At 37.7% G+C, this 14,797-nt stretch overlaps 1 protein-coding gene and 1 long non-coding RNA gene across 3 annotated transcripts in view; both read left to right on the forward strand.

Moving 5' to 3' along the window:
• The window catches only part of TRPM7 (transient receptor potential cation channel, subfamily M, member 7), a 128,610-nt gene that overhangs the window by 19,658 nt on the left and 94,155 nt on the right, over positions 1–14,797 (forward strand). For both annotated transcript variants that reach the window (XR_001361634.1, XM_005863943.2), the window contains exons 2-5: positions 2,435–2,514; positions 4,186–4,224; positions 9,014–9,212; positions 11,907–12,120. Coding sequence is in view for 1 of the 2 variants with exons in the window: in XM_005863943.2 (XP_005864005.1) it covers positions 2,435–2,514; positions 4,186–4,224; positions 9,014–9,212; positions 11,907–12,120 (532 nt within the window). In the remaining variant the exon portion in view is untranslated. The remainder of the gene's footprint in view (positions 1–2,434; positions 2,515–4,185; positions 4,225–9,013; positions 9,213–11,906; positions 12,121–14,797) is intronic.
• The window catches only part of LOC106725710, a 4,392-nt gene continuing 2,342 nt past the window's right edge, over positions 12,748–14,797 (forward strand). Inside the window, exon 1 of the long non-coding RNA XR_001361635.1 lies at positions 12,748–13,088. This is a non-coding gene — a long non-coding RNA (uncharacterized LOC106725710). The remainder of the gene's footprint in view (positions 13,089–14,797) is intronic.

The raw sequence follows: 14,797 nt of genomic DNA on the forward strand, positions 1-14,797 counted from the left end.
ATGAGAGAGAAACATCAATCAGCTGCCTCCTGCACGCCCCCTACTGGGGATGTGCCTGCAACCAAGGTACATGCCCTTGACCGGAATCGAACCTGGAACCCTTCAGTCCGCAGGCCGACGCTCTATCCAGCGAGCCAAACTGGTCAGGGCATGTAAAATATTTAGAACAGTGCCTGGCATATACGCTGTATCTGCTAATTAAAGTTATCTCTTGTTATATGCACTTTGGACAAAGGTTTACAAGAGATACAAGGCTAAATATATATATTTTTAACATTTTTATTTATTGATTTTGGAGACAGAGGGAGAGAAGGAGGAATGGAGGAGAGAGAGAGAGACAGCGAGAGCAAGAAACATTGATTTGTTCCACCTACTTATGCATCCATTGGTTGCTTCTTGTATGTGCCCTGACTGGCGATGGAACCTGAAACCTTGGTGTGTCCACACCATGCTCCAACCAACACCCATCCAGGGCTAAGCTATGTTTCTTTTTTTCTTTTTTAATTTTTTAAATGTATTTCTATTGATTTCAGAGAGGGAAAGAGAGATAGAAAATATCAATGATGAGAGAGAATCATTGATTGGCTGCCTCCTGCACGCCCCCCCACCGGGGATTGAGCCCACAACCCCAGGCATGTACCCTTGACCGGAATCCAACCCAGGACCCCTTGGTCTGCAGGCCGACGCTCTATCCACAGAGCCAAACCAGCTAGGGCTCGGCTGCGTTTCTTAATCTTTACCTGAGATATGTTTATATTGATTTTAGAGAGAGAGGAAGGGAGAGGAGAGGGGGAGAGGGGGAGAGAGAGATCGCTGTGAGGGAGAAATACCCATCAGTTGCCTCCAGTATGTGCTCCGGTTGGGGATTGAACTCACAACCTAGATATGTTCCCTGACCGGAAATCGAACCTACAATGTTTAGGTGTATGGGATGATGCTCCAACCAGCTGAGCCATCTGGCAGGACTCAACTATGTTTTTAGGCAACATTTTTTATGACGTGGGTAAATTATATGTGGGTTGTGAAACTAAATATCTAGAAATAGGGAAGTCATAGCTTTGAGTTTTCCTGTGAATGTGGTGGCTCCTGTAATTGGGCATATCCCTTGTGGGGGCCTTGGAAGCTATGTCTATGAGGTTGTATTGAGGAATATTGGCTTTTGAAGGGCATGAGGTAAGGCAGATCCTGTATCTTCTCAGTGTGTATCTTGTCACCTTGTACTTGAGCTCTGCTGCATGGTTGATCCCAGGACTTCTTTGTTAGCAACCTGTGACCCCCCCCCCCCCCCCCCTGTTTTTCTAAGATGCTGGTGCCAAGTGTGGCTTATGGTATTATGGGATTCTTTTATTTTTTATTTATTTTATTTTATTGATTTCAGAGAGGAAGAGAGAGGGAGAGAAAGAGAGATAGAAATATCAGTGATGATGAGAGAGAATCCATCAGCTGCCTTTTGCATGCCCTCTACTGGGGATCGAGCCTGCAACCTGGACATGTGCCCTGACCAGGAATGGAACCAGCTACTTCTCCGTAAAAGGGATGATACCCAACCAACTGAGCCACACTCAGTGAAACAAAGGAAGAGCTTAGGGTAGAAGCAGCAACAGGAGAGAACCTAGGCATGCTCTGCTTTGGCTCCCTAGAACTGTTAAAGGAAAGAAGTGAGCCACGGTGGGGATGCTGTTAGCACACTGAAAAGTCAGAGAAAATGGAACCTTGGGGACAGGTTTTGAGTTACCACTGCCCAATGTCCCCCTAGTTGCAAGTTTTCTGAGGACTCTTAGAGTTTAGGAGAGAAAAGTAAAGATGAACGCCTAAGAGGGAAGAAAGGGTGGGCATCCTCCAGAAAGAGCCACCGAAAGGTTTTATTTTTTTAGTTAAATCTGACAGTCACTTTTAATTGCCTTTTCAATGATTACATCAGCCCCTCTTGAGGTTTTTGGCCCATAGTAGGAATCTAAAACTTAATTTTCCTCCTTTCTGTTTATTTGAAGCAACAGTATCTGCATACACTGTAGATATAGTAATGTAAATCACACTGGACTTAAATGGGATGATTCTAATATTTTAGGTGTGCTGTCATCAGGAAGTATGTAGTTTGTAATAAATATTTAGCAAACTGAAAAACAAATAGTATGGAACTATTTCTTTTCATGTATTTGTAATTACATTCTTTCCTTATAATATTAGTGGGTTGCCCTAACTGGTTTGGCTCAGTGGATAGAGCATCGGCCTGTGGACTGAAAGGTCTCAGGTTTGATTCCGGTCAAGGGCATGTACCTTGGTTGCAGGAGGCAGCTGATCAATGTTTCTCTCTCATTGATGTTCTAACTCTCTATCCCTCTCCCTTCTTCTCTGTAAAAAAATCAATAAAATATATTTTTAAAAAAATTAGTAGGTTAATTTATAAACCATCTTTTAAAACTTTTTGTTTTAGTCCCAGAAATCCTGGATAGAAAGCACTTTGACCAAGAGGGAATGTGTATATATTATACCAAGTTCCAAAGACCCTCACAGGTAAGAACACGTTTGTTTCTTCTGGACTCTTCTAGGAATTTAGATGTAAATTGTATTGCTAATTTACATATTAAAAGCCATAACAATTCATAGAGATGGGGTTTAGAATTAAGATATCCATAGTTCAGTATGCCAGTTCTAAAATAAAACACTATTATTCTTTCATTGAGAGAAAATTATGATATTGCTTTATTTAAAAAATAGATTGTATTATCCTTAATTTATTTCCTATAATATTGTTAATTTCATTTTGCAATCAAAATAATAAAAGTACTCATTAGATGTTAAAGGAATCTCAAGCTGTTATTAAGTAAGTATCCTGGGCTGTAGCAATTCACAGAAGACATAATTTATAATCACAACTGGTCATTTCTTTTTACATTAATTGATTTTAAAATTAAATTTTTAAATATGTATTTTTGTTGATTTCAGAGAGGAAGGGAGAGGGAGAGAGAGAAACATCAAGATGAGAGAGAATCGTTGATTGGTTGCCTTGCACACCCCACACTGGGGATGGAGCCCTCAACCTGGACTTGTGCCCTGACCAGTAATTGAACTGTGACCTCCTGGTTCATAGGTCGATGCTCAACCACTGAGCCATGCTAGTTGGGCTTAAAATTAATTTTATATGAATAGGTTAACAAATGGATTTACAAAGTACCAAAAGTTATACTAGTAAGTGAAAGCCTCCTTTAAGTTCCCCTTCCTTAAGGAAACCATTATTGCCTATTTCTTGGAATACCTTCCAGAAATACAATATTTGCATGTCCACGTAGATGTTTCTCTACTTCTCCCTCTCTACTTTAAATACATACTGTTTAGTTCATTGTGTTTATCTTGATGATAACCACTTTGTTCTTAATTGTTCCATCCTTTTAAATTATATGTCTGTATCATAATTTGTTTTAGTAGTCCTGAATTGATGGACATTTTAGCTGCTCTGTTTTTCTTTTTGCTGTTAGGCGAAAAAAGCTGTTATGAATAAACCTTGTCCATTAATCATTTTACATGTGTTACATGTATTTTTTTAGCGTATACTTTTAGTACTGGAATTAGATTTTGTGAACAAGTCTACGTTTTTTATTTTGATGAGTACTGCCAACTTGCCCTTCGTAGAGATTATATCAATTTACTAGTATACACCCCCCAACAGATAGGACTACTATATTCTATCTTCTCATGAAAATATTATCTTAAAGGTTTTTAAAAATATTTTTTTTCTAGTCAAATGTCTTTTCATATGTATGTTTTTAGTGTGAATTATATGTTCATATATTTTCCTTTTTTTATATTGATTTGATGAAGCTCTATGTATTAGGGAAACTAACCTTTTGGTGTGCAAATATTTTTCTCAATTTGTTTTAAGACTATTAGTGGCACATTTTTGTCATGTAGAAATGTTGTATTTTTACATAATTAAATCTATCAGTTTTTTCTCCTATAGTTTCTGGGTTTTATGTTATACCTACTTATATTTAAAAATATGAAAACCATGTGAGTTTTAAAAAGTAGTTACTTGAATGTGTAAAGTATAAAAATGACCTATGATATCAACTGAAAAATAAACTATATAATTTTTCTTTGTTTTATACTTCTATATAGATTTTATATAGGTTAGTTTAAACTATAAAAACTTTTCCCCTTTAAGTAATAAATTTACCTTGTTTATAGATGCCTTCCAGGATGTCAAATTTGTCAGCAACTTGTCAGGTAAGTTTAATAACATAACTCTATTGCACACATTTTTAAAAATAAAACTAATCTATTAGAAACATCAGAATACAGTGGGATAAAACTTATAGGCTATATATTTGAGAGTTACTTTACTCAGACCTGGGAGGTGAAAGATCAGGTAAGGTTGCTTGAAACTCAAGTGAAGCTACCTGAGCAGAGTTCTAAAGTTAAATGTGAATTAGTTGTGTAAAGATGGATGGGGAGTGATTTTAGGCAGAGAGAACAGGATGTGGGAATACTTGACAGTGGAAGAGATTATGGTTCTGTCACAACACTTGAGAATGTAAGATGGATGTTGGAGAGATCTGAGTCTGGAAAAATGAGTAGGGGCCAAATCATTTAAGCTCTTTGTGTATATGCCACAAGGTTTTGATTTCATGTTAAAAGGATATTGTATAGGGAAGTAACAGGCTTCTTTTTCTCTTTTTTTTTCTCTTTCATTTCTTTTTTTCTTTCAATACAGTGGAGATTGAATTGGGAGGAAAAAAATAGTTTGGAAAGCTTTGGAGTAATTCTGGCAACTCCAACATAAAGGCTGAATTAAGATAGTAGCTATGATGATGAAGAGAAATAGACATATTTGAAAGGATAAATGAGATAAACTCTATGATTTAGTGGATGTGTGGAGAAAGGAGGATTTGAGATGGTTCCTAAATTTCTTACTTAGGCAACTAAGTAAATAGTATGCTCATTAAGATCTGATGAAAGAACATAAGAGGAAGACAAATAGGTCTCTCTGGTTGGTAGGTTAGGAACAAATGTGCATAGAATGAGTTCATTTTAGATATATTGAGATTTACCATCTCTGGTCTTATTCATTTGTTCCTCTAGATTGGAAATTACATCTGGTGTTTTTCCATTCAAGCTAAAGAATTTCCTTTAGCCTTTGGTATAATGTAGATATATTGGAGATGAATTTTTTTGGCTTGGTTTATCAGAAAATGTTAATTTTACTCTCAAACTTAAAGGATATTTTCACTAGATATTGAATTCTGAGTGGACAGTTCTGTCATTCTGGCACTTTAAAGGTATTATACTGTATTCTGGATCTTGTTAGTGGTGAAAAGTAGCTATTATTAACATAGCTGTTCTTCTGTATGTAATGGGTCTTTTTTTCCTCCAGCTACTTTTAAAGTGTTGTGTGTATTTTTCTTCGGTATTTTTGGTTTTTAGAGCCAGGTCTGCAATGTGCCTGAGAGTGGTTCTTTGTACTTTGCTTGTGTCAATATTTGAAAGTTCATATTTTCCACCAAATTGGGAAGTTTTCAGTCATTGTTTCTTAAAATATTTTTCTGCCTCATTCTGTTTTCTCTCTTCCTTATGGGACTATAGTTATACCTATGTTAGATTGCTTGATGTTTTCCACAGATCACTGGTGCCATTTTTTAAAATCAAAACTTTTTTACATTTATTAAATTTACATTGATCTTTCTTTAGGTTCACTAAATCTCATATCTGCAATTTTCAAAATGTTGTTTTGCCCATCCAGTGAACTTTTTATTTCATGGGATATTTTTTTTTTAAAATTTTCATGCATTATATTTTTTAGTTCTAGAATTTCCACTTGATTCTTTGCATGTATCTTTCCAATTTTCCTAACACCACTTACTATTTTTTTAGGCAATAATAGTTTGAAAATATCACAATATTATTTAATAAGCCATTGTTGCATTAAGCCACTTGTAAAGGGTAATTTTTATATTTTTGTTACATTCTGATCTTTATTTATTTGCTATAACATAACTACTTGTGTAAATAATTGAATATCAAATGTATAGTAAATACCTTTCATTGTGTGCACACAATAATCAATATGAGAAAACTAATTAAATTTTTTGAGAAAGAAAATACATACAGATATTTCCTTTGAAAATGTTAACCTGGGAATTTTTGTATATTTATCATTGATATAAAGATACAGAGTTAATATAGATGGTGGCATGTTGATTTTAGTGTTTAATACTAATACCTAATTTATTTTTTTCTGCTAATTTGGTGTTGATTATATAATTTCAGAATTTTAAGCAAAAAGTTCACCTACCATAAATACCCATTTCCCAGAAGGATGGCATTTAAACTCCCTAGCCAACACCATTTATTGCATGGACTGTCTTTACCCCATTGTATGTTCTTTCCTTCTTTGTCAAATATTAATCGACCAAATAGGTGTGGGTTTATTTCTGGGCTTCCTATGCTGTCCCATTAATCTATGTCTTTTTATGCCAGTGTCATGCTGTTTTGAATATTCAGGTGGCCTGATAAGTCCAACTTTGTTTTTCCCCTCAAGATTGCTGTGACTATTCAGGGTCTTTTATGGTTCCTTATAAATTTTTGGATTATTTGTTCAACTTCTGTGAAACATGTTAGTGGTTATTTCATAGAAATTGCATTGAATCTATAGATTGCTTTGGGTTGTGTGGACATTTTAATGATATTAGTTCTTCTTATCCATGATTATGCTATATGCTTCCATTTATTAGTATCTTCTTTGATTTTTTTCCTCATTGTCTTATTTTCTGAGTACAGGTCTTTTATCTCCTTGGTTAAATTTATTCCTAGGATTCTAATTTGATAGAGTTTTTTTCCTTTTAGTATTTTAAAGATGTAACAGTAAGTTTTGGCTTGTAAATTATTCCACAGGTCACTAATGTTCTTACTCCTTTTGTTCCCCCAGTATTTTCTCTCATTGTTTCATTTTGGATAGATTCGATTGCTGTCTTCAAGTTTACTGTTGTTGTTTTTTGTAGTGTCTAATATGTTATAAATCCAACCCTAGGACATTTTCATTTCAGATATTTCTTTAGCTATCCTAGTTGAGGTATCTATACTAATAAAAGGGTAATAGGCTAATTAGACCGGATAGACCAGATGTCTTCCGGACAAAGCCATGGGGGCGGGGACCGAGGCAGAGGCAGTTAGGGGCGATCAGGCTGGCAGGGGAGCAGTTAGGGGGCAATCAGGCCAGCAGGGGAGCAGTTAGGGGGCGATCAGGCCGGCAGAGGAGAGCAGTTAGGGGCGAACAGACTGGTAGGGGAGAGCAGTTAGGGGCGATCAGGTAGGGAGGCAGAGGCGGTTAGTGCCATCAGCCTGGCAGGGGAGCTGTTAGGGCTGATCAGGCTGGCATTGGAACAGTTAGGGCCGATCAGGCAGGCAGGCAGAGTGGTTAGGGTTGATCAGGCAGGCAGGCAGGTGAGCGGTTAGGAGCCAGTGGTCCTGAATTGCAAGAGGGATGTCTATCGGGCCTAAATCGGGAGTTGGACATCCCCCGAGGGGTCCCAGATTGGAGAGGATGCAGGCTGGGCTGAGGGAGCCTTCTCACCCCACCCCCGTGCACGAATTTTGTGCACTGGGCCTCTAGTCCTATATAATAAAAGCCTAATATGCTAAGTGTCTGGTCATCTGGTTGTTCATTCAACCAATCAAAGCATAATATGCTAATGACATGCTAAGGCTGCTCAACCACTCGCTATGACATGCACTGACCACCAGGGGGCAGACAGATGACCTGTCGCTATGATGTGCACTGACCTCCAGGGGGCAGATGCTCCGACCGATAGGTTAGTTTGCTGCTGGGGTCCGGCCAATTGGGACTGAGTGAGCCGGGCCGGAAATGCCCTATTGCCCTCCCGTGGTCCCTCCCCAGCTGGCCAACCTCCCGCGTTCCTCCCCGGCCTCGATTGTGCACCGGTGGAGTCCCTCAGCCTGGCCTGTGCCCTCTTGCAATCCGGGACCCCTTGGGGGAAGTTGGAGAGCTGGTTTCAACCTGATTCCACAGGCCAGGCTGAGAGACCCCACTGGTGCATGAATTCGTGCACCAGACCTCTAGTTTTAAAAAGAAAACCTTTCCAGTTCCTCCCTCATCCTGTTAATGTTTTCCTCTAATTTTTCCAAACATATTCTTAATAGTTTGAACTTATTTATAATGGCTGTTTTAGTGTCCTTTTCTGCTAATTTCATTACCTCTGTACAATTTCTGGGTCTTCATTAGTGATATTTTTTCACTTATTTTTTCCTGCTTTTTTGATTGCCTTGTATTTTCTGATGGTTGCTGCACACTGTGAATTTTATGTTTTGGGTGTTGGATTTTGTTGTATTCCACTAGCTTTGGACTTATTTTAGCATGCAGTTAAGTAACTTTGGTCCTTTCAAGTCTTGCTCTTAAGCTCTGTCAGGGCATATGTAGTCTTGGTCTTAGTTAGCCTTTCTAATAGGCATTACTCTCCTGAGGACCCTATTATATTATAGACCTCCCGTATTATGAGATCTCTTGATTCTTTCTGATAGAAACACAAACTATTGCCTGTGTTTTGTGAACTTTAGAAATTATATAGCCTGCTGTGTAGCAGTTCTTAACATATCCTTGGGTATATAAATTAATTTGTATTTTCTTGAATTCTGTATACATGGTATCATATAAATATGCACTCTTTGGTGGCATCCAGCTTTTTTCATTCAGCATGATGATTTTGAGATACATCATATTGTTGTGTCTATTAGTGGTTCATTTCTTTCTGTGTTTGAATACTATTCCTATTATATAACTATACTATATTTTGTAGAAGCTCACACTGAATTTAGATGAATATATCATTATATACTAATGTATTTGTACTATTTCAGTGCTATAGTGAAGATACTGGTATTAGCTATATTAAAATCAAAAGCTCAAGTTATTTTTGTATTGCTCTTTGATTCATTCATCTTAATTCAGTTTTTCATTGACTAATTTTTTTTTAAAGTCTTTAATTTTATTGTTTTTCTTTAGGTGTTTTTGTGGTCGCTTGGTCAAGCAACATGCTTGTTTTACTGCAAGTCTTGCCATGAAATACTCAGATGTGAAATTGGATGACCATTTTAATCAGGCATTAGAAGAATGGTCTGTGGAAAAGCATACGGAACAGAGCCCAACGGATGCTTATGGAGTCATTAATTTTCAAGGGGGTTCTCATTCCTACAGAGCTAAAGTATGTCACATATTTGGTTTCTTTACTTCATTTACGTTGTTATTTAAATAATATATTCTTGTTATATGACAGTTTATATAATGCTATGTCAGGAAATCAGTCCCAGTAATTCTTTTACATATTTTTAAGTTCTTTGTAGAAGTGTAAAATATATAATTGTTATAGCTTGGTGACTTGAACTTTTTATCATTATAAAATGTCTTTTATTTTTTGTCAGTTTTGTTGACTAAGCCTGCTTTTTTCAGTAATCAGCATAGCTAATTTTTTCTTTTATTTTACTGTTAACCTTTCTTTATGTTTAAGGGTTTCTTTTCAAAAATTTAAAAAGCAGTGTCTACTGTCTCACTTTTTCTTTGTTTCCTTTTCTTGTGTCTTTGGATTAAATATTTTTTTTATTATTTTCCTCCTTATTAGCATGTTATTTATACATTATTTTTATTTTTATATTCTCTTTTTAAAAAAATATATTTTTAATTGATTTCATAGAGGAAGGGAGAGGAGGAGAGAGATAGAAACATCAATGATGAGAATCACTGATCGGCTGCTTCCTGCACATCTTCCACTGGGGATGGAGTCCGAAACCTGGGCATGTGCCCCAACTGGGGAATTAAACCATGACCTCCTGGTTGATAGGTTGACGTTTAACCACTGAGCCACGCCAGCTGGGCTGACAGTATTTTTATAAACACTATGAATACATTTTTAACTTGTTACTATTATAAATTAGTACTATACTACTTTCTGACAATGCAAGATCCTTTGGAACATTTGTAAGTGCATTTACTTTCCTTATGGCTTACGTGCTTTTTGTTGGCATGAATTTTATTTCTGTGTGTATTTTAAACCCCAAAACATAATTGTTTTTCATTTAGATTTACCAACATTTTACTCTTTACATTGTTCTGCCTGCCTCCTTTTCTTGACGGGAAAATAGTGCCAATTGGTCGTCCCATTCTCATGGATCCTTAATCCACAAGTTTTCATTGCGTTGATAGCCCTCTGATGCCTCAAAACAGATGTTACTTACCTAGTTTTAGTTTTTCTAGTATCCAGGGGCAGAGATGGTCCAGAGCAATCTAGTTCATTGCCAGAAGTAGAATTCCTCATTTATTCTTAACATAATTTTTTAAAAAAAAATTAGCTTTAGACTCTTTTCCAAACACTACTATATGTACTGTATTAATTATAATAATGAGTTAAATTAAACTAATGCCGAAATACTTAGTATAGAACAAATCTTTTTCAAATCATTCTTAAGGGACTCTGGAATCTTAATCAGTGTTGAAGAATTCTGATACTTTAGCATATTTTTCCATTGGTGTTTGATATTTGTAATGGAATGGGCAATATATTGTTTTGTAAAGAACCTTTCTTAGAGATGTTTAAAAGTGTTTTTTATTCCAACATCTGAATGTTTCAGATTTCTTATGAGCTGAATCATATAGGTGCATTAGACAAGAGAATGAAGTAGAGTGGTCATAGCAAGTAAATTTTGTGATGTCACATAAGAGAAATACAATTTTTAAAATCTAAATCAGAGGATATGATGGTTTATTTTCTATAGAATGATTTAAAAAAAAATTAAACTGGTAAATCCACCTGAACACCTAAGAATATTGAGTAAAATTTATTATTTTCGGTAATTTGTGGATCAAATCTATAATTACTTCCATCAAGGGAAACCATCATTTATATTAAAAATATTTTTGTTACTTTACTGCATAGCCACAGTCCTACTATAAATGGACTTGATCATTGACACAAAACTTTCAAATAGATAATGTAGTATTTGCTTTTTTAATAGCAAGAGTTGTAGAAGCCTTCATTTTCATCATTCTTTCTTTTTCTTTTTCTTTTTTTAAAAATATATTTTATTGATTTTTTTTACAGAGAGGAGGGGAGAGAGAGTTAGAAGCGTCGATGAGAGAGAAACATCGATCAGCTGCCTCCTGCACACCCCCCACTGGGGATGTGACCGCAATCAAGGCACACGCCCCTGACCAGAATCGAACCTGGGACCCTTCAGTCCGCAGGCTGACGCTCTATCCACTGAGCCAAACTGGTTAGGGCTCTTTCTTTTTCTTTTTCCCTCATTGTAGTTAGCCTTAATACCTCTCATTCACTGCATACTCATAGTTAAACAAGCTAATAAAAACTGTGGATAAATTTGTAAATTGGATGAACAGTAAATGAATTTATATAAGCAGGAAGTGTAACACAGTTATATCTTAATCTTTTTTTATATATATATTTTATTGATTTTTTACAGAGAGGAAGGGAGAGGGGTAGAGAGTTAGAAACATCGATGAGAGAGAAGCATCGATCAGCTGCCTCCTGCACACGCCCTACTGGGGATGTGCCTGCAACCAAGGTACATGCCCTTGACCAGAATCGAACCTGGGACCCTTCAGTCCCCAGGCCGACGCTCTATCCACTGAGCCAAACTGGCTAGGGCTATATCTTAATCTTAAATTTTAAACATTAGAATGCCACTACTTCTATAGCTCGTACAAAATGGCTTTCCAACTTTAAACTCATTTGCTCTTGCTTATTCAAAGTGTAAATATATTAAAAGTAGCCTATGAAATCTACTTTATAATTAATTAAAATAAAAGTTTTCTAAAGTTGTGTAATGTTGTATTATGAAACCTTTGAACATAGTCAATTATTTTGTCTTTTTAAAATCTTTTTTAGTATGTCAGACTATCATATGACACCAAAACTGAAGTCATTCTGCAACTTCTGCTTAAAGAATGGCAGATGGAATTACCCAAACTTGTTATCTCTGTACATGGGGGCATGCAGAAATTTGAGCTTCACCCACGAATCAAGCAGTTGCTTGGAAAAGGTCTTATTAAAGCTGCAGTTACAACTGGAGCCTGGATTTTAACTGGAGGAGTAAACACAGGTACTGTAATGATTATACTAATTTTATTTAGTCTGTAATTTTTTCAGAATATCAATTAGATATTTGAAACAATAGTCAACATTGAATATAAATATATTCAGTTTTTCTGTTAAATAATCTACAGTTTCTAGATATAAATGGTAACTGTAAAAGTATTTGGTTTTCATTTAGTCTTTTTAAAAAATAATACGTTTTAGAATAGGGGTTGGCAAACTATGACCTATGTACCAAATCCAGCCCACTCCTTGTTATTGTAAATAAAGGTTTATGGAACATAGCTGCATTCATTTGGTTTTGTGTTATTTATGGCTACTTTTGTGCTAGTTTAGCAGAAAACAAAAGCTATATTTTGCAAAGCCTAAAACATTTACTATTTGGCCCTTTACAAAAAAAGGTTACTAACCCCTACTATAGAGCAAAGTATTATTATTATTCCTGTCACTTTCTGGCTACTGGTAAATTGGTACAAAATGAAATCCATTGCCTAGCCAGTAGTAAGAAGTAGCTTTCAAAATTAATTTTTAATATACTATAATCTTTCTAAGTCTTCCCTATCACATCTGCAGGTTAAATTTTAGAAAGACCAATTAATTTTAATGTCCAAAGTAAAGCAATTATTACTTAAATTAGTTTGCAAATATCTAATTCATTATCAACAACTGTTTTTAGAGCCTTATTGTGTATTAAGTATTCTTCCTGCTGCTGAAAATATATCACTCCACAAAACAAAATATTTGCCTTCATGCAGATTACATTCTGGTGGGGGAGATACAGATAACAAACAGATAACTAAATGTATAATATCTTAGTTTCTCTGAGTAATATTTTTTCTCATGCAAGGGAAACAAAAAAAAAGGGGATTATATCAAATTAAAAGGTTTTTGCTTGGCAAAGGAACCCATCAACAAAATGAAAAGACAAACCACTGAATAGGAAAAGCTACTCACCACTGATACAGCCGATAAGAGGTTAATGTCCAAAATGTATTTGTTTATTTAAATTTAAATATATTTTTATTGATTTCAGAGAAAGGAGAGGGAGAGAGATAGAAACATCAATGATTAGAGAGAATCATTGAGTTGCCTTCTGCACAACCCCCACTGAGGATCGAGCCTGCAATTCAGGTCGGGAATTGAACCGTGACCTCCTGGTTTTTAGGTCGATGCTCAACTACTGATCTATGCTGGTCGGGCAATATCCAAAATTTATAAAGAACTCAGAGCAACTCAACACTAAAAAAACAAATAATTCATTTAAAAATAGGCAAAGGACCTAAATAGACATTTCTCCAAAGAGGAAATATAGATGGCTAATAGACATATGAAAAGATGGTTCTTAATCATCAGAAAAATGCAAATTAAAACCACAATGAGATATCACCTCACACCCGTCAGAATGGCTATCTTATGTAATAATAGACAAACATGTAAAGTGACCGTCGCTCCACTACGCTCACCAGCCAACCAGGAGAGTATGCAAATTAACCCAACAAAGATGGCGGTTAATTTGCATATGTAGGTGCCCAGAGGTCTGGGTCCCGGGAACATCATCGGGCACCCAGGTCACTTCGAGGTAGGCCCTGTGTGGGCCCTGAGCAGCTTAGGAAAGGCCTGAGCCAGGGGGCTCCTGGGCAGGGCCTGAGCCTGTGATCAGAGCCGAGGGGGCCCCTGCCCAGGCCTAACGCCTCGGCCAGAGGTGTTAGGCCTGGACAGGGGCAGAGCCCACAGTCGGAGGGAGCTGGGGGTCCCCTGCCCAGGCCTAACACCTTGTCCAGAGGCATTAGGCCTGGGCAGAGGCGGAGCCGGCAATCAGTGGGAGCTGGAGGTCCCCTGCCCAGGCCTACTGCAGGCCTAACGCCTCAGCCAGAGGCGTTAGGCCTGGGCAGGGGCGGAGTCCGCAATCGGAAGGAGCTGGGGGTCCCCTGCCCAGGCCTAACACCTTGTCCAGAGGCATTAGGCCTGGGCAGAGGCGGAGCCGGCAATCAGTGGGAGCTGGAGGTCCCCTGCCCAGGCCTACTGCAGGCCTAACGCCTCAGCCAGAGGCGTTAGGCCTGGGCAGGGGCGGAGTCCGCAATCGGAAGGAGCTGGGGGTCCCCTGCCCAGGCCTAACACCTTGTCCAGAGGCATTAGGCCTGGGCAGAGGCGGAGCCGGCAATCAGTGGGAGCTGGAGGTCCCCTGCCCAGGCCTACTGCAGGCCTAACGCCTCAGCCAGAGGCGTTAGGCCTGGGCAGGGGCGGAAAAAAAAAACGAGGTCCCCTGCTGGAAAGAAATGTCATATCCTGCCCTAGCCAGTTTGGCTCAGTGGATAGAGCCTCTGCCTGCTGACTGCAGGGTCTGGGTTCAATTCTGGCCAAGGGCATGTACCTAGGTTGCAGGCTCCTCCCTGGCTGGGGCCCAGGTCAGGGCTCATGCAGGAGGCAACCAATCAAAGTGTTCCTCTCACTTTGATGTTTCTCTCTGTCTTTCCCTTTCTCTTCCACATTCTCTAAAAATCAATGGAAACATATCCTCAGGTGAGGATAAAAAAAATAATAATAAAGAAAGAAATGTCATATCCTATGAAAGACACATCTTGAAAATGCCTAAAGAAAGTTGTCATTTTTCATAGTGAAGGGACTGGAGTCCGTGTTGATGCAAACACCTTGGTGGCTGCGGTGACTGGCAGTGGCTGCAGCAG

This window comes from Myotis brandtii, unplaced genomic scaffold (assembly GCF_000412655.1).
Source record: "Myotis brandtii unplaced genomic scaffold, ASM41265v1 scaffold182, whole genome shotgun sequence".
In the NCBI taxonomy this organism is placed as follows: Eukaryota; Metazoa; Chordata; class Mammalia; order Chiroptera; family Vespertilionidae; genus Myotis; species Myotis brandtii.